The following is a 24,900-nucleotide window of genomic DNA, read 5'->3' as shown; positions in this document are numbered from 1 at the left end:
GCGGAACCAAGTCCTAATAGCTGTTCCATGATATCGCATACCATATACTCTTAAGTGCATTATAATCCTCGCGGTTAAATGCTAACTTTGGTATTGCTTTATCAAAACATGTCGAGTAAGGTGTCATACGAATTGGAATACTAACCCCTCGCCAATTCTGGCGACGGGGTTAGCATCCCACCCTTCTAGAGGGACACGACATGTATGTAACTGTGAACCCCGGTTAAAGTTAACTAAAGCCTCAGCTCCACAAAATGGATGCTGCCACCACAGACACGAGTCTGACCTCCTGCTGCTGGGAGTCCTTCCAGCGAGGGAGGCTTGGACAAAGGGTTTCCTGTCCGGGGCGGTGCTAGCACCATCCCAGACATGGTTTTGTGTATCCTGGGTAGGCAGGGCTTTTCAGGAAGGTGACTGCTGAGTGGCACCCCGGTGCTCACTACGCATAGGCCAGTCAGAACCAGTTCCAGGGGCACACCAGCCCCTGGCCTGGGGAAGTCCGGCAGGGGAGAGGGGTGTAACCACCCCCCTCCTGGTCCCACCCATAGGCAGGACCTAGTCACCGGGTCAGCCCCCTTTTTTAGTATAAAGATAGGAGCGGGCCCCCTGTTCAAATTAGATCATCTTTGGAATCAAGACACGACTTTCTTCGAAAGGACTTCAAGATTTCTTATTCAAGATTATCCCTTGTGGCTAAGGAGTAGTCACCCTGCATCAAGCGGGCACCATCCTAAGAATACTGCGGTCTGCTGCAAGTCCTTCTTCACGAATCCGATGACCCAGCTCGACGAGACCCGGCTTCCCTGGCACCTCTGACCTCTACTCACCTCTACAGCAAAGCTGAGAACCGTGAGTGCGACGAGACCTCGAGGGACCGACGATCGCCAAGACTGCACGACTTCTTTGTAACAAGCCCACCGAGTCTTCCACTGGTGAGTGCTTTGGGGTCCGAGAAGCCCCAACCCTGAGCAGCTCCAGCACCGAAGATCAGCCTTCCAGCATCTCCACGATCTGCGTGGGGCCCTTCTGCTTTTGCGTGCTCACCGCGCTGTGTGGCTACTAGCCGGCTGGCTTGTGGCCTTCTACACGACGCCCGACGACATCACTGCTGCTGGTCTGGTTGCTCCAGACTGGCCCTTGCTTCCTTCTTCAAGAGAGGCACCCCGGACCCTCCTGGTCCACTCCAGACGCCATTTTAGGTCCACCGCGTGGGCTTGAATTTGCCAAGGCTTTGTTGCCCAATCCTGGGTCCAGCGACGCCGACAGCTTCAATCTTCGTGGGACAGCTCGCTCCTCCTTCCTGGTCGCCGACAACGCCTCCTGGTCCGTGAGATCTTCGAGCACAGCGTCACCCACTCACCTAGTCGAGGTGGCTACCATCCGGTGCCCTCCTGGTGCCCACTGACTACTGGCTAGTAGTCTCGAACTTGGTCCCCTCTGCTTTCAGGTGTCATCTTCCATCGATCCAGGCTTGGATCCACCGAACTTTCTTCACTGGTCGCCTGCCAGCAACTTCTTTCTTCCAGGCTCCTGGTCCGTCTACGAGGATTCCCGACGTCTTTTGAGACCTATGCAGCTGCAGCCCCTGGGCTAGGTAACTTCGGCATTTCGGTGCCCCAGCATAGCCTCACTATCCAAGGGTCAGAATCCACTTTCGTTTTCCTCCTACCAGGTCGGGTTCGCCCGAGAACACTAACTTTGTCATTACTAGCTACCATAGACTTTGTCCCGCATCCCGCGTGAGAGTGCACACTCTGCACCCGGGTCCCCTGGGTCTCCTATAAGTAATCTGAAGGTTCTATAGTCAAGTCCTAGCGATTCCAAAGCCTATTAGTACTGTACTTACCTGCTAGTAATTTCGCATTCCACTTTTCAAGTATATGGTTTTCCGTGCCCCTCGGGCATATGTATATACTGTGCTAACTTAAGTATTTTCGTAAGAGTTTTGTTTTGTGCTTAGTACCCTGTCCTCATAAAGAGTACAGGGCTGTTGTGATTCTTAATAAATATCCTGTTTATTTTCATAACACTTGTGTGGTGTCCTTTCACTTGGTATTCAAGGGGTATATGTGTGGTAAACAGCTGGCTTAACACGCCCTCTCGAGTCTTTAGCCTTAGACTGCTCGTATCCACGCTACTAGGATAGCTGGTCTATAAGGTTGACTTACAACCAATCATCAATAAGGGTTGCTGGACTGATACATAGTGTTCACTAGAATAGTGAGCACTGCATATCAGGCCACCTTCTCACATTGGTGAGCAGCGGTTGGGATTTGAGCTTGCTGTTGTTTTACCACACGTATCCTAAGAATATCTTGTTGAAAGATCACATAAGTACTGTTAGGTACATATAACTTAGCTTAGAATACTCTGAGTTCTACTGAACCAGCTGTTGCAGCTCCTCAAGGCTTAGCACACCTTGGCTGCAACTCTTAGCAAGGGATCAGTAGGCAAACACATAGTGTAGGTAGGTGCATCACTTACACCACACTAGAATCAGCATGTCAGACAAAGGAGGAAACTCTGAGTATCCCCTTGTGTCAGTGGACCCTCCACAGGTCACTTCTAAATATGCTGCTCTTAGCTTCCATGAGATGAGACAAGTGTGTACCCTCAGGAAGCTAAAACAGGGGTCTAACCCCACAACTTCCTTTCTGATTTGTCTCTTAGAGGCTTATGATGCCAGTAGGGCTGGTAACCCAGGCCCTTCTGATCCAGATGGGAGTTTGCCCTCCTTACAGGGACCCTTTGATAGCCAGGAACATCCCCTCCAGGAAGCAGATGATGCTGAGGATGAGGATGAGGACCAGTTGTCAGGGTATGAGGCAGATAAGGGACAGGTAGAAGTCAGTAGACTAACCAGGTCCAACTTAAGCAGACATGAGATTGGTACTGGGGGACCCCTGGGGCCACTCTCAGGTCAGCTTAACATTGGGAATGGACGAGTTAGGTCTCTATCAAGAGGCTCTAACAGATCCTTTCGAACCAATGGCTCTCTCAACTCTTCTCACAGAGGGATGTCTTCCCCTAAGAGGAGAGTGTATGAAGCTGAAGAAAGGGCAATCAAACTGAGGATTGAAAGGGAAGAACTTGCCCTGGCCAAAGAGAGACTTGCCCTTGCTAGAGAGCAAGAATTATGTGGGCTACAGCCCACTGGTGGCAGCAATAAACCTAGCAATAGGGAAAGGAGTTTTGATACAAAGCACCTGAATAAGATAGTGCCCCCCTTTAAAGAAGGGGATGACATCCACAAATGGATTACTGCTTTGGAGAGGGCCTGCACTGTGCAGGGTGTTCCCCAAAGTCAGTGGGCAGCTATCTTGTGGCTCTCCTTTGATGGTAAAGGTAGAGATAAGCTCCTCCCTACAAGAGTGGAGGATGCTAACAATTACCAAATCTTGAAGAATACACTGGTTGATGGGTTTGGTTTAACCACTGAACAATACAGGATGCTGTTCAGAGACACCCAGAAAACTCAGTCTCAAGATTGGACTGACTTTGTTGATTGTGCCACTAAGGCTTTTGAAGGCTGGCTCCTGGGTAGTAAGGTTACTGATTTTAAAGGATTGTATAATCTAATTATGAGGGAGCAAATCTTAAATAATTGTCAGAACCAGTTATTACACCAGCACCTGGTAGACTCTGATCTGACCTCTCCACAGGAATTGGGTAAGAGGGCAGACAAATGGGTCAGAACCAGGGTTAGGCCTAAAAACCAGGGTGGTGACCAGAAAAAGGAATCAACCAAGCCTCAAGAGAAGGGTGGGGATAAATCCACAGAGAAGACTTCCCAAGGGCCCCAAAACTCCAACAAGGGTGGTGGGTCCCAAAACACTCCTTCAGAACAGAAGAAACCTTATTGCCATACCTGTAAACAGGTGGGTCATTACAAAAGTGATGCCAGTTGCCCTAAAAATGGTAATAAGGGAAATATACCCCCAGGTAATACTCCTAAACCTCCTGTTACCACTAGTGGTAATCCCCCAGGTGGTGGGAGTGCCCCCAAGAATGTGGTGGGCATTACTTTGGGCAATCAGGAGGACTATGGCCTAGCCAGGTTCCCTGACCACACTCTTGTCTGTGAGACTGGCATGGGGTTTGCCAACTTCACTACTGGACCCCACCTTTTGGGGAAGTATAGACAAGAGGTGTTAGTGAATGGTCAGAAAGTTGAGGCATTCAGAGACACAGAGGCCAGCATCACCATGGTGATTGACCATCTGGTCCCCTCTGCTCAACTGACCCCTGGTTTTACTTATCAGGTGACAGACATTCATGGAGTGAAGAGAAGGCATCCCATGGCAGTAGTCGAGCTCAGCTGGGGTAATGTCACAGGGCCCATGAGAGTGGCAGTGACAGATAACCTACCTGTAGATTGCTTACTGGGGAATGACCTGGAACTCTCAGCATGGGCTGAAGTGGAACAAGAAACTCACTCCAGAATGATAGGCCTATCCAGACAGGTTAGTGGGGCAGTAATAGCTACAGCCCCAGTCCAAGCACCATTCCTCCCTGAAAAGGTTGGAAGGGCAGTGGTAGCCACTGCCCAGGCTCAGACAGACTTTCCAGAACAGGATAGGAGGGCTGTGACAGTCACAGCCCAAACACAGACTGAGTGCCCTCCTGAAAAGGTTGGCAAGGTTGAAATGGTCTCAGCCTCTACTCAAACAGATAGTGAGGTTGTGAAGCCTGAAACAATGGATCACTCCACTCAAACAGAGAGCATTGAGGAGGAAGAAGAGTCTTCCCCCTCCCAGACACTAGGTGAGAGCCAGCCTCCTCAGGGAACTGACTCTACCCCTGTTGAAGGAACTGCCCCAGAGGTAGTCAGGCCTAGCCTGGCAGAGCCCCTGATGGCAGTGGACCCTTCCCAGGTGAGACCCAGTCTGGAGCAGGTAACCTGCACCTCTCTACCCTGCCTCGGTCAGCCCAGGGCTGTGGAGGTCAGGGAGGCCAGTGGTGGACCCCAAAGGGCCCCCTGTCCAAAAGAACCCCTTAATCAGCAGATCAGGATCACTGAAGCTGGTAAACCTAGCCAAGTGAACATAAAACAGACTCCTGAGGGATCCCCCTTCAAAGTAGTTAGGGAACTCCCACAGCTGGACACTGTTGGGCACAGCCAAACATGGGGCCTAAAAACCCCAGACCTGACCTGTCCCTCCAGTAAGCCAAACAGAGGGACTCAGCCTCCAGCTTTAGGTAGCCAGAGGCTGACCCTGAGAGCTCAGTGCATCTCAGCTAAAGAAAGAAAGGCACACATGATGGATGGTGATTGGAGGAAGTTGAGCCCAAAGGTAGAGGAGCCTCACTTCAGTACTCCATCCCAGCATCAGCCTCTTACTTTCCCAAGACACACCAGAGATTCCCTATGGTGGAGACCCTCAGATACCCTTAGGGTGAGGGGTTGCCTAGTGGACCATGACACAGGGGGAAACCAAGCCAGAGCGGGTCCTTCCTTATATGGCCACTTAGGTAATAGAGGCTTACCTGGACAAGGATAGCCTTATCTCCTTTCGTTTGGGAGGAGGGGGGGGGGGGGTTGTGTAGGAAGGTACCTCCTGACTATGGTTGCCCCCAACTTTTTGCCCTGTGTTTTAGCTGGTTTTGGACATAGTCGACCTGGGACCCTGCCAATCAGGACCCCAGGCCTACTGCTCTCTCTTTAAAATGGATTCCATGTACCCTAGGTACATTTCCAATTGGTACTGGGCCACCCTATCAGACCCTGTAACTCAGGGCATGGGTGTACCCAGGGCTGCCAGGGGCTGCAGCATGTATTATGCCACCCCTGGCTGGCCTCCTAAATTTGACACAACTGGCTGCATGACAGCTGGGGCAAAGTCGTGTAATCACCCTTTGCTGTAGGTGTAGTATACCTATACCTAACCCTAAAATGGACACACAGATTCCTATCAGTCGCTCCTATGGCAGGCCTTGACAATCCTGAAGGCAGAGTGCTTGGAATCGTGTGAGATGGTGCTCTGGCATGAGCTGAGCCTGTCTGCAGCTTGCGGAACCAAGTCCTAATAGCTGTTCCATGATATCGCATACCATATACTCTTAAGTGCATTATAATCCTCGCGGTTAAATGCTAACTTTGGTATTGCTTTATCAAAACATGTCGAGTAAGGTGTCATACGAATTGGAATACTAACCCCTCGCCAATTCTGGCGACGGGGTTAGCATCCCACCCTTCTAGAGGGACACGACATGTATGTAACTGTGAACCCCGGTTAAAGTGAACTAAAGCCTCAGCTCCACAAAATGGATGCTGCCACCACAGACACGAGTCTGACCTCCTGCTGCTGGGAGTCCTTCCAGCGAGGGAGGCTTGGACAAAGGGTTTCCTGTCCGGGGCGGTGCTAGCACCATCCCAGACATGGTTTTGTGTATCCTGGGTAGGCAGGGCTTTTCAGGAAGGTGACTGCTGAGTGGCACCCCGGTGCTCACTACGCATAGGCCAGTCAGAACCAGTTCCAGGGGCACACCAGCCCCTGGCCTGGGGAAGTCCGGCAGGGGAGAGGGGTGTAACCACCCCCCTCCTGGTCCCACCCATAGGCAGGACCTAGTCACCGGGTCAGCCCCCTTTTTTAGTATAAAGATAGGAGCGGGCCCCCTGTTCAAATTAGATCATCTTTGGAATCAAGACACGACTTTCTTCGAAAGGACTTCAAGATTTCTTCTTCAAGATTCTCCCTTGTGGCTAAGGAGTAGTCACCCTGCATCAAGCGGGCACCATCCTAAGAACACTGCGGTCTGCTGCAAGTCCTTCTTCACGAATCCGACGACCCAGCTTGACGAGACCCGGCTTCCCTGGCACCTCTGACCTCTACTCACCTCTACAGCAAAGCTGAGAACTGTGAGTGCGACGAGGGACCGACGATCGCCAAGACTGCACGACTTCTTTGTAACAAGCCCACCGAGTCTTCCACTGGTGAGTGCTTTGGGGTCCGAGAAGCCCCAACCCTGAGCAGCTCCAGCACCGAAGATCAGCCCTCCAGCATCTCCACGATCTGCGTGGGGCCCTTCTGCTTTTGCGTGCTCACCGCGCTGTGTGGCTACTAGCCGGCTGGCTTGTGGCCTTCTACACGACGCCCGACGACTTCACTGCTGCTGATCTGGTTGCTCCAGACTGGCCCTTGCTTCCTTCTTCAAGAGAGGCACCCCGGACCCTCCTGGTCCACTCCAGACGCCATTTTAGGTCCACCGCGTGGGCTTGAATTTGCCAAGGCTTTGTTGCCCAATCCTGGGTCCAGCGACGCCGACAGCTTCAATCTTCGTGGGACAGCTCGCTCCTCCTTCCTGGTCGCCGACAACGCCTCCTGGTCCGTGAGATCTTCGAGCACAGCGTCACCCACTCAACTAGTCGAGGTGGCTACCATCCGGTGCCCTCCTGGTGCCCACTGACTACTGGCTAGTAGTCTCGAACTTGGTCCCCTCTGCTTTCAGGTGTCATCTTCCATCGATCCAGGCTTGGATCCACCGAACTTTCTTCACTGGTCGCCTGCCAGCAACTTCTTTCTTCCAGGCTCCTGGTCCGTCTACGAGGATTCCCGACGTCTTTTGAGACCTATGCAGCTGCAGCCCCTGGGCTAGGTAACTTCGGCATTTCGGTGCCCCAGCATAGCCTCACTATCCAAGGGTCCGAATCCACTTTCGTTTTCCTCCTACCAGGTCGGGTTCGCCCGAGAACACTAACTTTGTCATTACTAGCTACCATAGACTTTGTCCCGCATCCCGCGTGAGAGTGCACACTCTGCACCCGAGTCCCCTGGGTCTCCTATAAGTAATCTGAAGGTTCTATAGTCAAGTCCTAGCGATTCCAAAGCCTATTAGTACTGTACTTACCTGCTAGTAATTTCGCATTCCACTTTTCAAGTATATGGTTTTCCGTGCCCCTCGGGCATATGTATATACTGTGCTAACTTAAGTATTTTCGTAAGAGTTTTGTTTTGTGCTTAGTACCCTGTCCTCATAAAGAGTACAGGGCTGTTGTGATTCTTAATAAATATCCTGTTTATTTTCATAACACTTGTGTGGTGTCCTTTCACTTGGTATTCAAGGGGTATATGTGTGGTAAACAGCTGGCTTAACACGCCCTCTCGAGTCTTTAGCCTTAGACTGCTCGTATCCACGCTACTAGGATAGCTGGTCTATAAGGTTGACTTACAACCAATCATCAATAAGGGTTGCTGGACTGATACATAGTGTTCACTAGAATAGTGAGCACTGCATATCAGGCCACCTTCTCACACTGACATCGCTCAGAGATTCCATGTCTAGGTTGGAAAGAGACCTGTTGACACTTGAGCGCCAATTGGAGGACTACCCTGGTGAGGCCTTATTAGCAGACATTAGGTCAAAAGTCTCTGAGTACAACGAATTGGCTGACCAAGAGGTGTCGTTCTTATCCAAGCATACCAGGGCGCGTTAATATGGTGAAGGGGGCAGGCCCGGGAAAGGCCTGGCGGATCGCATACGAGAGCCATGGGCCAAACACTGCACGGTGCAGGAAATAGTAGACGGGGTGGAGGTTGTGACAGACACGCCGGGCATTCTAAGCTGCTTTGCGAAATTATGAAAGAATGTACGAGCATCGGGAGACGGCGACGGAGGAGGAAATAGGTCGTTACTTTGAGGATATAGCTTTGGTTTGGCTTTCGAGGGGACAGCAGGAATTCCTAATGCACCACATCACGGAGGAGGAATTTCGGGAGGCGATAGCTGCGCTTCCTAATGGGAAAGCTGCTGGCACAGATGGTCTCCAGTCTGAATTTTATAAAGAGTATGTCGATCTTCTTCTCCCGCACCTGGCGATGGTGCTGGAGGAAGCGGTAGAGCAGGGCCAATTTCCAACTACAATGAGGGAGGCACTACTAGTTGCATTGCCAAAGCCCGGGAAACCTCCTAACCAGTGTGACTCGTACCGGCCTCTCTCCCTCATGAACACGGACGTTAAAATCATAGCCAAGGTGCTCGCTACTAGGCTGAAACTGCTCCTCCCGGTAATGATACTACCTGATCAGTCAGGGTTTGTACCATGTCGGTCTACCACCCACAATCTCAGGGCTCTTTTTGCTGTATTACATCTGCTCAAACCGGAGCTGGCGGCGGTGGCTGTCTTGCTTGACGCCGCGAAGGCCTTCGACTCAGTCGCATGGCGGTATATGATAGCCATTTTGCACCGGATGGGGGTTCCATTCTTTTTCACATCGTTGGTGACTCTTCTCTGTACTAACCCTATAGCGCGGGTGAGGGTTAACGGACACGTCTCGAACTCGTTCTCGGTACAGAGAGGCACTCGGCAGGGGTGCTCCCTCTCACCTTTGCTGTTCGCCATTGTGATGGAGCCCCTGGCCTGTGTTCTAAGGCAGCGGTATGCTGACGCAGCTCTAAAGTTCCCCCTTCGCTCGCTGGCTGTATCCATGTATGCCAATGACATGGTACTTTATGTGCGCGAGCCTGCTCGTCATCTAGAATCTATCCTTAGAGAATTCATACGGTTTGGCCACCACTCGGGTCTGACTATAAACTGGGATAAGTCTGTTATGCTGCCACTCACTGATGTTATCCTACCGTTTCCCTTGGAGTTTCCACTAGAATGGGCGAAGGACTCGGTGCGCTACCTTGGGATCTGGGTTCATCGAGATAGTCAAGAAGTCATTAGAGCCAATTATGGCGTGGCGATATCCAAGCTGGAGGATCAGGTAGCTCGATGGACTAAGCTCCCTCTCACCCTCGCAGATCGGGTGTCTTTAATCAAAATGGTCGTGCTCCCGAAATTTTTATACCTTTTTGTTAACATACCGCTTCCGCTGACGTCGCACTTCTTTGCCAGGCTGAGATCCTTGTTGACCACGTTAATCTGGGCTGGGAAAAAGCCACGAGTGGCGTGGGATGTGCTGACTAAGCCATACACTCTGGGAGGCTACGCTGTGCCGGATATGAAGTTATATTATTTGTGTGCACAAGCGCATTTTGCTGCATATTGGGTGTCTGCGCCCCGTATACCCCGCATGTGGCGCTTGAAGCCAGTTCTGTTCTCCCGTACCCACTGCGGGCTATGATGGGTAACAATCACTCTCTATTCGAAAAGGGCGAGGTGGACACGGTGCGCTCCACGGCGAATGCGTGGCGGGAGCTGGGTAGGAGAGCGGGCAGGTTGCCGTTGTATGCCCCAAACATGCCGCTATTATACCATTCCGAAGTATCGGTGTCGGGCGAAATCGGTGGTCTACAGATTCTTCAGGGAGCTGGACTGCACAATATGGGTGACCTTTTCCCAGGAGCCACGTTCCTCTCGTTGCAGACTGTGACGGAGCGATCTACGAATGTGGTAAAGGCTACTTTCCTTTATGTCAGACTTCGGGCGGCTATACACTCCTTATACCCTACATATCCGGAGGAGCCTTTAGCATTGGGGGCCTTGCAGTTACTCTACACCGCGACTGACAGAGTTAAATTACTTTCCAGATTATACCGCGCTGCTCAGGAGGACGAAGGAGGGGGTGCAGAGCTGGCTAGAGCCAGATGGGATAAATGTCTGCCAGAGCCATTAGCGGATGATGAATGGACTGAATGCTGCTCCATGACTGGGGGATATGTAGCCAACGGCAATTTTCGCCTATTACATTTTAGATTTCTGCATCAATGGTATTACACACCCACACAGCTAGCTAGGTACGGGTTACGCGACTCTGCTCAATGTGTCCGGTGTGGAGAAGATGATGCGGATTTCGTGCATTTGGCATGGGGGTGTGCACGAGTGTATGACTTCTGGGTGGCTGTGACTGAGGCACTGACTAAGATGGTGACTACGAAGGTTGCGTTGGATATACGCCTTTGCTTGCTGGGGCTCGCCTCTGGTGTGCCTAGTGGGGAGCGGAGGTTGGTTCTTCTGGCGTTACAACTTGCCAAGCGGAGGGTGGCTATGGTGTGGGGTGGAAGACGAGCGCCTGATGTCCAGTTGTGGCTAAGAGATATGGCCTACTGCAGGGACCAATTGACTTGCTATGCTGAAGCTCTGCCGATGAGGTCGCGTCCGCGCGACATTTGGGCTCCATACACTGCGTATATGCTATCTCTGGAGGATGATGATGCTTCCGACGCTGAGGGTGAGAGTCTGTTGCCGGGAGATAGAGAGCCTGAGTGTTTACCTACCTGAATGGATGTGCTGTGACGTTGCCGGGGATGAGTTGTTCTTACCATTTGCCGTAGGAGAACCGTGCAGAGGGGCTGTCTGGTTCTGGGGGTTTGATGGTGCTCAACCACTGACTGGACTCATGCGAGGCTTTGAGTCCCAAGATTGCACAGCTTGCTTGACCACTGAGGATGTCTTCAGTACCTTCTGGATTAATCTGTCATTCTGTGCTACTTAACTGGACTTTCACTGCGACTGGGACCGGGAATGTTTGGGATGGGGGGTTGGGGGTTGTTCAAGTTGGGTTTAAAAACTGTAAAATAAGACTATATGTGAAGAGCGAGATGCGACTGCGGAGGACGGCCTGGGTTTGCATTGTGACATATTATTACCCTCTGCGATCTTGTATGCGCTCGCACGATGTCATTTGATATGTGCTTTCTAATTGCTAATTGTTGATTTGGTAGCGGCCGGCCCTGTATAGGGTTGTAGGCACACTGCTGTGTATAAGCACGTATTTGCAATAAAGGTCTTACAAAAAAAAAAAAAACTATATAAGGCCTGAAACCTATGGTTTTTTAATTGAATTTGCAAGGTTTTTTAAATGCTAATTCCTAACTATATAAGGCCTGAAAGCGATGTTTTTATCATTGAATTTCGACGTTTTTTTAAATGACAATTTTTAAATGTATTGATTTGGGTTTTTTTTTATACTGATTTACTACATTTTTGCAGGTAGGTGTTCAGAGGGCACGCCCTCTTTTTACAACACTCTGCAGCGCAACCCCTTGCGTGTTTGCAGAGTAGGAACTAATTCCCCTTGCATACTGGGGGGGGTCCCTGGGGGGCAACTAGCCAACCAGGAGCCTCCAGTATGCGCCAAGGGGCTGCGTTGCTTTGCCCCGGGGGCGACAGTCCCCGGGGAAGTGTGGGGGGGATTGTGGACCCCCCACACTTCTTTATCACTATGCCCCCGCGATTTGGTCCCCCAGTGGGGTAATGTTTTAAAAAACAGACCAGGTTTAAAACAAAAAACGTGGTCCTTTTTTGTCCTTGTGGGACCACCTGGGCAGGCCTACGGTGTATCTACCCTGCCCCCTTTTTATGTTCTTCACGTTTGTTTTTTTGCTTTCTTTTGCATTTGTCTATCGAGCACAAGATGGATGCCAACACTTCCTGGTTAGAAGTGTTGACAGCCAATGAGCATGCAGCTTTCTCGGGAAGGCATGCTGATTGGCTGCCACTGTCTGTCAACACTACAAACCAGGAAGTGTTGGCAGCCATCTTGTGCCTCGTTAGAACGAAGGCACAAGAAAGCAGTGAAACAAAGGTGCAAAACGCGCAAAGGGAGCAGGGTAGAAGCACCCTGGCCCCCTAGGCGTGTTCAGGGGGTCCCACAAGGACCCCCCAGGCCCCAATTTTTTTTACATTTTTTTTAAAATTATAAATTGAGACGTTATTCATTTTTATTCGTAATTTATGAGGTAGTAGCGAAGTGATTGTGGTATAAAGTGAGACTTATAGTATAGAGTGCAAAATGTTTGTGTTACATAGTAAGTTTACTCATAGTTACTTCCCTTCTCCCACTATATTTTCTCCAATGTGTATTTGACATCTCTTCTTCATCTCCTGCCTCCTTTCTCTCACTGTCTGTCTCTGATGCACCCTATCGCCGCCATTTTGTGTAGTTTCAGAAGAGAGTGAAATGTAATAGTTGAGAACGTGAAAAAGGGGCAGGGTAGAGTGCCCCTGACCCCCTAGGCCTTCTCAGGGGGTCCCTGAAGGATCTGTTTCTGCTTTCCTGAGAGACTATGGTATGGGTTCCATATACCACAATAACTTGTGTTACAACATGCAAGATATCTACAGAGGAGACAGTGTACATTTCTCATATGAGGGGAAACAGAGTCTTTCTCTTGAATTTTAGACTCTGCATCGGTACCTACTTGTAGGTACTTAAATCACCCACATAACACAACAGCTCTTTTTAGAGCTACCCTACCTCTAAGCACTCCAAATTCTTATTTTACACTATTTTCTTTCACAGTTTTTCCCTGTGGTACGCTCGGGGTACACGTACCTGGAAGCGTACATGGGAACGCACCCAGCGCTTACCCCGTGAAAATTAAAAAACAAAAAGTTTTATAGAACATAACCTGTTTAACTATGTCAGAGGAGGAAACACTCTCCTTTTCTGTAGATCATATGAAAAATTTAATTTCGGGACCTTCTCCTTTCTCCTCAATCAAACTTAGCACGAACGCACAACAACAAAACGAAAGTGACAAACTCTTAAGACTCAATAAGAAACATATACGCACAGAACTGCACGGGCATTTTTTATTTGAACATCTCAAATCAGGCACCATTCCTTGGGGCCTAAAAGTCAAAAACATGCCGGTGGTGTTCACAGAGGACCCAGTATATAAGAAGGGTTTTAGTTACATAGCGACAAAATGTAGCAGAGACCTTATGGTCCATACAGTGGAAAAGCTAAAAGAATATGTCAAAAAGAGCAGGAGGAAATCGAGGCTTTAATTAAAGCTATAGAAGACAACCACACAGTGACTGAAGCAAAAGCGTTACTAGAAAAAATTGACAAAGAAATTGCGACTTTCAGGGACAATACCATCAACTTCAGGTCTAACAAATTTGAGAAAGACGTTAAGTCTTTTAAAATAGAGACAGTTTATCCCTATCTAAAAGAGGACTACTACACACAAATCGAATCAAGACGAGTTTTATCCCAATACCAAGGGAGGTCTAAAAACAGATTCGTAACGTTCTCAGAAAGTTCATCATCAGAGTCGGCGAGCGATACAGACCCAAGAGAGGGCCCATCCAAACGTATCAATCCTTTTTTAGAGAAGGGCGAAGGCAGAGTCAGATTCAAACCACAGCCTCAACCATGGGAAATGAGAACACGAAGAACCCAGTACAAGACGTAAATCCAACCTCTATTGTAAACCTATCCAATAAAGAACTAACCCCACATGAAAAATCTGTCTTGGAATTAGGCCTGAAATTCGTGCCAACAACCAACACAGATTTAACCAATTTGAAAATTGAAGCTTTAGAATTTTGCCGCAAACTAAGATTGAAGGCATTTTTCCATAACAAAGAAGACACCAGAGCAATGGAACCCTCGAACCTCTCTAACAAATCCACATTCATTCCTCCAACATACACAATACCCAAGGAAATAATAGCCTTCGAACAAATAGTTCTTTCCTCCATCACACAGTTGGGCAAACAAAAGATGTTTCTGAAGAGAAACATCACCAGAGAACAACAAATAGCATTAAACAATCTCCGCAACGACGAATCGATAGTCGTAAAACCCGCAGACAAGGGGGGCGCATTGGTGGTTTGGGCTAGGGATAAATACATTGCAGAAGCCAACAGTCAAATAAAAAACACTGAGTGGTATAGAGAACTAAAAGAAGATCCAACTCCACAAATAAAAGCAGAAATCCAGACTAAACTAAAAGAGGGACGTGACAAAGGAATACTAGGAGCAAAAGAATTTGAATATCTAGACAAAAAAAGTCCCCGCATTCCAGTTATTTATTTTCTACCGAAAATACATAAGAACTTGACTGAGCCACCCGGAAGACCCATCATCTCCGGGTGTGACTCAATATTGGAACCACTGGCTAAATATGTGGATGTTTTTCTAAAACCATTCATGCCTGAAGTTGCATCATACCTTAAAGATACCATGGATTTTATCAACAGAGTTGAGGGTGTCCCATTTGATGACAGTCACGAACTCATAGTATCCTTTGATGTCACTTCCCTATACACCCAAATCCCGCAAGAGGAAGGACTAGAAGCAATGGAATATTTTTTGGAAACACGATCCAGACCACAAAGAGTCCCCACTGATTACATCCTTGACTTAGCGAGGATAGCCCGCAAAAGAGATTATTTCAGGTTCATGGACGCGTTCTAAGTGCAGGTGAAGGGGACCGCCATGGGGTGTCCTTATGCCCCGGAAATGGTGGTCCTCTTCATGGCCCTGTATAAGGACCGCTTCATTTACCGGAACAATCCATACAGACAAAACATAACAACATGGTATCGCTACATAGATGACATCTGGTGTCAATGGAATGGGTCTGAAGAAATGCTTGCCCAATTCCATCAGTGGCTCAACACCAGACATCCTGACATCAAATTCACAATGACTCGTAGCACAACATCTCTTACCTTCTTAGATGTTTTAGTTTTCCCACAAGACAGCAAATTGACCACCACTCTACACCGCAAGATTACGGACAAAAACACCATGCTTCATTATGAAAGCTACCATCCGAAAAGCCTCAAAACCTCAAAGAATTTCCACCATACATGAAACATATGCGTTAGAAACATGAAAAACAACACCAAAGATTGTTTTAAAACAGTTTTAATGCTGAAAAAGCAGTAGAAATTCTTATTATATCCTGAAAGCATAGAAAGCTCCCAGGCTGCATTGCAAACATACAGTCTAAAAAGCCTTAAAAGCTAACCTGTAGCTGCATGCTACAAAAAACTGACACCGTGCCTTTAAGGCACTCATGACCCCCAGTATCCCATCATGCCTCAGGGGTGACAGTTGGGTCAGTTGTTCTTTCCGCCTCCTTCAGGAAGGATCCTGGTAACACAGCTCCACTCTTTTTCTGTTTCTGACAGAAAATTCTCTCAGTTTTCTACATTTTTGATCTTACTTCAACGTTTTTCATCTAGTCAAGTAGGTTTTCTCATGTTGGTTGCATTTCCATCTTGATATGCCTTCCCTTTTTGACAAATGCCCTTCTTGTGGCAAGAAGAAGGCAAAGACGGACAGCCATGAGTTATGCATCCTTTGCCTACCTGAAGACCATGACCCAAGGACCTGCCCTCACTGTGAGTCTCTGTCATCAAGAACTTTGAAAGACAGGGAGAGAATTCGAATCTATGGCCTAGCCCATAGGTCTTCTAAAGGGAGGTCCCCAGCCAAGAAGAGCTCCAAGAGGTCCAGAGAACCTTCAAAGGGCGAGTCTTCTCGTCCTGCAGCTTCAGCGTCGAGCTCGGCGCTGAGAAAGTAACAACCGGTGGGTCATTCTTCAAAAAAACGACGTTTATCACCGTCGACAGCGGGCTCGCCGTCAAGATCAGGTATGTCGTCATCGAGATGTCCAGACCCTCCGCGACGATCGGCGTCGAGAGATAAGACCACTCCGCCGTCGTCAACCAGGCGACGATCGGCGTCGAGGGGCATTACACCTCCGCCGTCGTCAACCAGGCGACGACCGGCGTCGAGAAGTGTGACTCCTCCGCTGACGTCAACCAGGCGACGATCAGCGTCGAGGGGTAATGAGCCTCGGCCTTCGGCGTCGTCACGACATTCGGCGTCGAGAGCTGGCTCACCTCCGTCGTCGCAGACTAAACGCTCGACGTCGAGAGCCCCAAGTTCTCGGCCGTCGACAATCAGGCGTCGATTGGCGTCGAGGAGGAGATCTTCGTCGACGTTGCGTTGACGTTCGGCGTTGAGGGCGACCAATACCCCTCCGCCGACGTCACGTAGACATTCGATGTCAAGAGAGGAAGCACCTTCGTCGGCCACACAGTGCCGCTCGGCGTCAAGAGACCATCATTCCTCTCGACGTTCGCCGTCTAGGCATACGACGTCGAGATTGCCTGATCCACCGATGCCACAGAGAGAGTCGGCGTCGAGGGAAAGGTCTCCGTCGAAGGCGGAGCAGCGCCGGTCGAGGTCGAGAGGTAATCATCGCTCGGAGTCGAGGCATGCGCCTTCAGAGTATTCGACGTTGAGGCACCATGAACGGTCCAGATCGACGTCGAGACACCATGAACGAGCAGGACGCTCGGCTACGAGATCCAGGGATGGTTCAGTGATCCTAGTGACTGAATCAGCCGCCAGTCACTCTTCGGGCTTTTCCAGATCCCCGTCAAGATCCAGAAGTCCTACCCGCAGATCTAGAAGTCCTGCCCGCAGACCTCCCACTGATGGTGTGCAGTTGTCTCCCAGATGGAATATGCCTCTGCACAGTTGGCGAGACTCATGGGCTACAAGACGGCTGCAGGAATATGTCAGCCCAGTACACAGATCTCCTCTGCAAAGACTGGTCGAGGAAGTGGATAGTCGCAGCCCTTCAAGGCGCAGAGAAAGATCCCCTGTGAGACTAGCTCCATCTCGTTCCCCTGCACGAGACGAGCGCTCAGGGAGGTCTCACGAGAGGAGGCACAATCGTTCCCCTAGACGGGAGGTACCCGCCAGAAGATCTCGCGAAAGGAGAGCTCGAACACCAGCTACCTCTCATACCTCCTCTACCCGCTCTTCCATACGGGATTACTCCCCCACTTTGGTTGATAGCCCTGTCTCTAGGGTTTCCCCGGTGGACGATATCAACACCTATCATGATGTCCTACAGAGGGGTGCACTGAAATTAAACACCGAGCTGTCTGTGCCACAGGTCTCCACGACAGTGATCTTTGAGACTTTTCACCAAAAGTTGGGGTCTCGTCCAGTGCTACCGTTGGTCCCAGGGATCATGGATCCTGTCAATGATGTGTTCCTGGCTCCAGCATCGGTAAAAGCGGTGCCGGCTCGCATCCAGAAGAAGTATAAGGCCGCACCCTCTGATCCGATCTTTATGAAAGCGGACCCGCCCACCGACTCAGTAGTCGTGGCGGCGGCACGAAAAACCCACTCAGTCTCTCCCTCCTCCTCAACTCCTCCTGATAAGGACAGCAAGTTGTAAGACTCATGGGGCCCCAAGGTCTGCAGTTCTTCCGCTTCGACGCTGAAGGTTTCTAGTGTGGCTGCGCTTTTAGGCAGGTACGATAGAGCCTTATGGGACTCAATGGAGTGTTTTAAATCAAAATTGCCTAAGGAGGACCAACAAGACTTCGAGTAGACCCTGACGGAAGGAAGTCTGGTGGCTAACCAGATAATTCGCACTGCTGCAGATGGAGCAATACTGGCATACATATGCCCTTGGGGTATGTGCCAGACGTTCATCGTGGCTGCGCCTGACAGGCCTCAAGCCCGATGCGCAACAGCGCATTCTGAACCTCTCGTTTACCGGAACATCTCTCTTTGGCCAGCAAACAGATGACGAGATGAGTCAGATGAAAGTCGAGCTCGACACCGTCAAGGCAGTCGGCTTAGAAAAAAAGAAAGAGTTTAAACGCCATTTCAAGACCGGCAGAGGGGCTCAACAGAGGGTTCAAACCCCTCAGTGGTCCCAAAACAAGACCCAGTTTCGGGGTGGTAAAGCCAGCCGAGGTAGAGGTCACCAGCAGTCCTCTACCTCGACGAGAGGAGGAAAACAATGAGCACTGGCTTCCTCTAGCGCCGTTGTCCACTCCAGTGGGAGGAAGTGTTTCAAAACATCTGGCAGAGTGGGGCAGCATCACGAACGATCGGTGGGTGCTGAATACACTGCGAAATGGATATGCTCTTCGTTTCCGTGCGCCTCAACAGGACATTCCCCCAAAGAAATCTCGTCCACACCAACTCGATCTGCTCCGAAAAGAGGTGAAGGCTCTTCTCCAAAAACGAGCTATAGAAGAGGTGCCTCCCTCACAAAGGGGAAAAGGAGTCTACTCCAGATACTTTCTTGTCCCCAAAAAGGATCAGGAAAACAAGTTCCGGCCCATCCTGGAACTTCGTGTTCTGAACAAGAACATAGTCAAGGAGAAGTTCCGCCTGCTTGCTCTTCACCAAATATGTCCGCATCCGCAAGTAGGAGATTGGATGTGTTCGATGGACTTGCAAGATGCCTACTTCCACATTCCAATTGCCATGTGACATCGAAAGTTCTTAAGGTTTCTGGTGGGCAGCAAACACTACCAGTTCAGGGTCCTGTCTTTCGGGCTAAAGTCAGCGCCGAGAGTCTTCACCAAATGCATGGCAGTGGTGGCAGCCTTTCTGCACAAAAAAGGACTTTTCGTCTATCCCTACCTAGACGACTGGCTCCTAAAAGGCTCATCTCCTCAACAGGTAGAGAACGACTTCCACCTTTGCCAGCTACAATTGCACAGGCTCAGCCTCCACGTCAACATGGAGAAGTCAGTACAACTACCGCCCCAATCCATTCACTACCTGGGCTCCGTTCTGGATACAAAATTGGGAAAAGCGTATCCTTCGGAGGAGAGACTATTTTCTATGCAGCAGAAGTGCAGAGTTCTACTACAGTCCCGAAATCTAACAGCGCGTCAAGTAGCGTCTCTGCTGGGTTCCATGGCGTCCTGCATCTTCCTGATTCCTCACGCCAGGCTGAGGATGCAACCTTTGCAGCAGGCTTTGGAGGGTCAATAGGATCAGCCGACAGGGCTCTGGGAAGACCGGATCTATCTATCCCAGGTGACGAAGACCTCCATCAAATGGTGGACTCACCCTCGCAACCTTCTGGTGGGAGTGCCTTTTCACCAACCTCTCCCGACACAGTCTATAGTCACAGATTCGTCTCTCCAAGGCTGGGGAGTACACATGGGGTGTCTGCAAATTCAAGGAAAGTGTTCAGCAAAAGAACAGACCTACCATATCAACATGCTGGAGCTTCGAGCAGTCCATCTGGCTCTGAAGTCCTTCCTTCCTGCACTCGAATCACACTCAGTTCTGATCCAAACGGACAACACGACGACCATGTTCTACCTGAACAAGCAGGGCGGAACTCGGCCGCGTCCTCTCTCTCTGGAGGCACAAGCCATATGGCACTGGCTGCTCGCCCGGAACCTCACAGTAGTAGCGGTGCATCTCCCAGGAGAGCTAAATATCAAGGCAGACGCACTCAGCAGTCACTTCGAAGATCAGCCAGACTGGGTGCTGCACGACGAGGTGGTGGCAGACCTCTTCCATCACTGGGGTCGTCCAGAAATAGATCTGTTCGCGGACGACGAAAACTCAAAATGCCACGCCTTCTCGTCCAGATTCCCCGTCCAGGGACAAGGGGAATGCCCCTTTGATGGACTGGTCAGGGACATTTGCTTACGCATTTCCTCCTCTGCCCCTTATTCCGAAGGTGGTGTCCAAACTCATCAGATCCAGCATGACCATGATCCTGGTAGCCCCAGACTGGCCTTGGCAGTGGTGGTACCCGGACCTTCTACAGCTGTCGGTGCTTCCACCCAGGAGACTGCCCTGCAGGCCGGACCTGCTGACCAAGATGGGGGGGAGGATTCTTCATCCCAACCTTCCCTCACTGCACTTAACAGCATGGCTCATGAGGTCCTACAAATCGGACATTTAAATTTGCCACCTGATTGTATGCACAATTTAAAGGAAGCAAAACGACCCTCCACAAGAAAGTCTTATGTGTTTAAGTGGAAGCGGTTTTTTCTTTGGTGCAGAGAGCGTCACTTTGATCCCTCATCAGCACAGGAGGATGTGATTCTGCCCTACATGCTGTACCTAGCAAGATCTGGTCTTAAATATGCTTCGATCAGGGTGCACCTCTCGGCCATTATGGCTTATAGGAAGTCTCCTACTCAGCCCTCCTTCTTCCAGATGGAGGTGGTCAAGGACTTCTTACAGGGGTTAAAGAAAGTGTACCCCCCTGTTAGAAACCCTTCTTCTCCGTGGGAATTAAACCTAGTGTTGTCTAAGTTGATGGGTCCCCCTTTGAACCCATCCACAGAGCTTCCTTGCAACACCTATCGTGGAAGGCCTCTTTTCTAGTTGCAATTACACCAGCCCGCAGAGTAAGTGAAATACAAGCGCTGTGTACAAAAGAACCCTACACTGTTTTCCATCACAACAGAGTAGTCTTAAGGGCACATCCATCATTTTTACCTAAGGTTGTCTCTGATTTTCATATAAATCAGTCTATTTCTCTTCCTTCTTATTTTCCAAACCCTACGACCCCGGCTCAGCGGTCACTGCACTCCTTAGATCTCAAAAGAGTCCTTAACAACTTCAGCGCGGCGCGAATTTTCGCGCTGTGCTAAAGGTTCTAAAAACGGGCGTGGTCATGACAGAACGGTTCCGTCATCAGCACAGCCCAACCGACGCTGACGGAACCGTTCCGTCATAAGCATCGAAGGGGTTAAATTTTATTTGGAAAAGACCAAAGAGAGTAGGAAGACGGACCAATCATTTATCAACGATGGTCCACTGAGAACGGGTTTTCCAGCTGCCAAGAGATCCATCTCCAGATGGATCGTCTCCTGTATTAAATTGGCTTATCAGCTTGCAGTCAAGCCCTTACTTTTGTCACCAAAAGCACACTCTACTAGTGGGAAAGCGGCCACAGTAGCTTTCCTGCATGATGTCCCTATGTCAGAGATTTGCAAGGCTGCAACCTAGAGAACAGTTCATACCTTTACAAGGCATTACTGTCTAGAATCTGATTCCAGGGCTGATACTCAAGTAGGACAAGCCTCTTTGAGGAATCTATTTGGGTAGCCTGCGGCCTGTACAAGCTTAGTTTTTTTCTAGGCTTAGTATTGTTATTACTGTATTGTTACTCCTTGGCCCGCAGGGATGAGGTGAGGCTCGCTATTCTATTCTAATGCTTATGACTATTGATGAGGATCCCCTGGAAGAGAAGGATTAGTTACTTACCTGTAATCCTAGTTCTCTTCCAAGGGTATCCTCATCAAAGTTATAAGCAACCCTCCCGCCTCCCCGGGCAAAGGATCTTTATTAACTTGGAGATATTGTTAACCTATTTGTTTCCATGGTTTTTCAGTCGCCGAAAAGAACAACTGACCCAACTGTCACCCCTGAGGAATGATGGGATACTGTGGGTCATGAGTGCCTTAAAGGCACAGTGTCTGTTTTTTGTAAAATGCGGCTACAGGTTAGCTTTTCAGTCTTCTTAGACTGTGTGTTTGCAATGCAGCCTGGGAGCTTTCTATGCTTTCAGGATATAATAAGAATTTCTACTGCTTTTTCAGCATTAAAACAGTTTCAAAACAAACTTTGGTGTTGTTTTTCATGTTTCTAATGCATATGTTTAATGTATGGTGGAAATTCTTTACAGCATAATTCAGCTCTATTGTGTATTTGGCTTGTTTTTATATATATATATATCCGCAAAAACTCCAAAACACCACTTCCAGGTCAACCAACGTCAGACCGGCGAGGGAACATAGGAGACGGACCACCAAATGCGCTGCACAGGATCTTTATTTGCAGAGAAGCCGGTAGGCAAGAGGGCACTACGCGTTTGGGGCTAGGAAAGCCCTTGTTCACATGCTATATATATATATATATATATATATATATATATATATATATATATATGTACATATATATATATATATATATGTGTGAGTATATATATGTGGGGCACATATAATATAGTGTTTCCGGGGCCCCGCGCATGGGCGGGAATATTCTAATGCTTATGACTTTGATGAGGATACCCCTGGAAGAGAACTAGGATTACAGGTAAGTAACTAATCGATGTGGTGTCCCTCTTCATGACATCTGTCAGGCAGCCACGTGGGCTTCATGGCACACGTTTACTAAACACTACTGCCTGGGCAGCCAAGTCTGGACGGACGGCTTCTTTGGCCGTTCAGTTCTCCATGACTTTCTGGTGTGAACTTAGGTAGCATACCGACCTCCGGGTTTGGTTTTGCTCGGGTATCTATTCTAAGGTGAGGAATCCATTAACTAATAGTCTCATTTAGATGAACAAGTTACTTACCTTCTGTAACAATAGATCTGTAAGAGACCTATATCAGTTTTAGATTCCTCACCGCCCCACCCACACATCCTCCTCGTTCTGCAAACTGAATTCTAGGGTAAGGGACTCCCTTTCGGGGCGCGAGTTTTTGTGCACCAGTGGTCAGTGTCTTGCATGGGGCTGCGCTTCTGGCGTGGAATGTCTTTTAAAGAACTGACGTCAACGCGTAGAGGCTGCGTCTAAGTAAATACCGCAACGTAATTCTGGCGATCATGACGCCAACGACGAAGGCGGACTCGACCGATGCCACCTACTGACGCTCAAAGGTACTGCTGAAGAAAAAATTCTCCGGATCCAGTCCGACGCCTGGGGGTAATTCAAAGATGAGGAATCCATAACTAATATATGTCTCTTACATATATTGTTACAGAAGGTAAGGAACTTGTTCAATTCAAACAACTGCATTTGAACCTGCATGCAACTGTATATCACTGCATTAGATTTTCTAAAGTATTATTTCACTTACCTGCACTAGGCTTGACTTGGTTCTAGAAATAAAATAACTAAATAATATTTATATAGGAACAAATTGTTCTGAGTTCAGTCTTTGTGAGTGGGACATCATTTCTTCCATGATTTTGTAGAACAAATGCTTAACACTACCCTCTGACAAAGCCTTACTGCTTGCCCACCCTACCACAAATAGAGAGTAAGGTGCTATCTATATTTACCTCTGCCTACCTTTGGGCTTCCAATGGACTCTGTGCACACCATACCTCATTTTGGTAAAGTATATACAGAGCCAGCTTCCTATAGGGTCACTTGTCTGTTCCTTCATTTTCAGATTCTCATGTTTTTTCTACTCCTCTGTCAACAGGTATTCACCAGATCCCACCCCAGGGTGGTAAGCTCGAGATAGCTGGAATGGTTGTTGGCCAGTGGGCTGGCAGCAAGCCTTCACGGGGAAGAGGATCCTTCGGTATGCAGGTGGTGTCGGTTGGAGGTCCAGGAAAGGGGTAAGGGTTTGATCACGATTTAACTTCACCATGTTTGTACATAATGTGCTTCTAAAATCATGTCCCTGAACAGAAACCTGTTTTTGTGGCATGAGCACCGGTGCAGTCTATCTAGTCTCTTGAGACACAATCTAGTAATTGGAGTTGAAGTTCAAGAGGAGTGATAGTCACTATTGAACTAAAAGTTTCAAAGGGAAAAGATTGCCCAAAATACCTGTGTCGATTTTGAGATAACAGTACATATAAAATATGCCATAACATTGACAACACAAGTCAGTCATGAAGTTATCCTGACTTCTGAATGAATTACTCATTCCTATATCAATCGTCTAGTCATTCTTACCTCCATCATTACCCCACTCCAAGACTCTTCAGTACCTTGTTCAGTAACCTTTTGAATTATCCTATTTTTAACCAGCTAAAAGCAGGCTGCATTTCTTTCAGAAATAAGTATTTCTGTTTCTACGTTGAGATGGGGATGTTTTTTATTAAATGCTTTTATAAAGTCATGGTGTTGTTTATTTCTTGGCTCATAAAACCAGTACCGTAGCCCCAACATGCTATACTAGAAAATGTTACGTTCAAGGCATATGAGCTGTAGATCGTATGCTGTGCATAAATCACCATCTAGTGTTGGGTCTCGATGTTTGCACTTTGTTTTTCTTCAAATAAGTCTTTTCCAGTCACGAAATGGGTGACTCCTCCTTTCAGTGATAGTGCGCATGGGTATCGACTCCATTGTTAGATTGTTTTTTTCCGCCATTGGGTTCCGATGTGAATTGTTGCGCTCCGGTTCAGCAATGTTCTTCGGGCCCTCTTGGACGCGCAATCCCCTACCCTCGATGGTATTGTTTATCGATCACATTTCTTATTCTCCAGTATTAGGGGTGTCTTTCATAGATTCACATGCCTGAATCATTCCCCGTCGTCGGAGTGGGAGCCCACGGTACATAAAAAATCAGTAAAATATACCATTTGTACATAACAAATAACAGTATACCCAACCAGGAAGTAAAGTAGCCCCAGCTACAGCATATAAAACTTCCACATTAGTGACTATCCAGGTCATTATGTATAGACCAAACTGCAGCCAATCAGGCCACAGCTCCCACCAGAA

At 48.8% G+C, this 24,900-nt stretch overlaps 1 protein-coding gene across 2 annotated transcripts in view; it reads left to right on the top strand.

The window, feature by feature from the left end:
• The window catches only part of FAM120C (family with sequence similarity 120 member C), a 493,040-nt gene that overhangs the window by 397,168 nt on the left and 70,972 nt on the right, over positions 1–24,900 (top strand). For both annotated transcript variants that reach the window (XM_086940173.1, XM_086940172.1), the window contains exon 14: positions 23,645–23,783. In XM_086940173.1, the coding sequence (XP_086796299.1) occupies positions 23,645–23,783 (139 nt within the window). The remainder of the gene's footprint in view (positions 1–23,644; positions 23,784–24,900) is intronic.

Source organism: Lissotriton vulgaris, chromosome 10 (assembly GCF_964263255.1).
Source record: "Lissotriton vulgaris chromosome 10, aLisVul1.2, whole genome shotgun sequence".
Taxonomy (NCBI): Eukaryota; Metazoa; Chordata; class Amphibia; order Caudata; family Salamandridae; genus Lissotriton; species Lissotriton vulgaris.
Note: the sequence above shows the minus strand (reverse complement) of the source record. Positions and strands in the feature narration are given on the sequence as shown.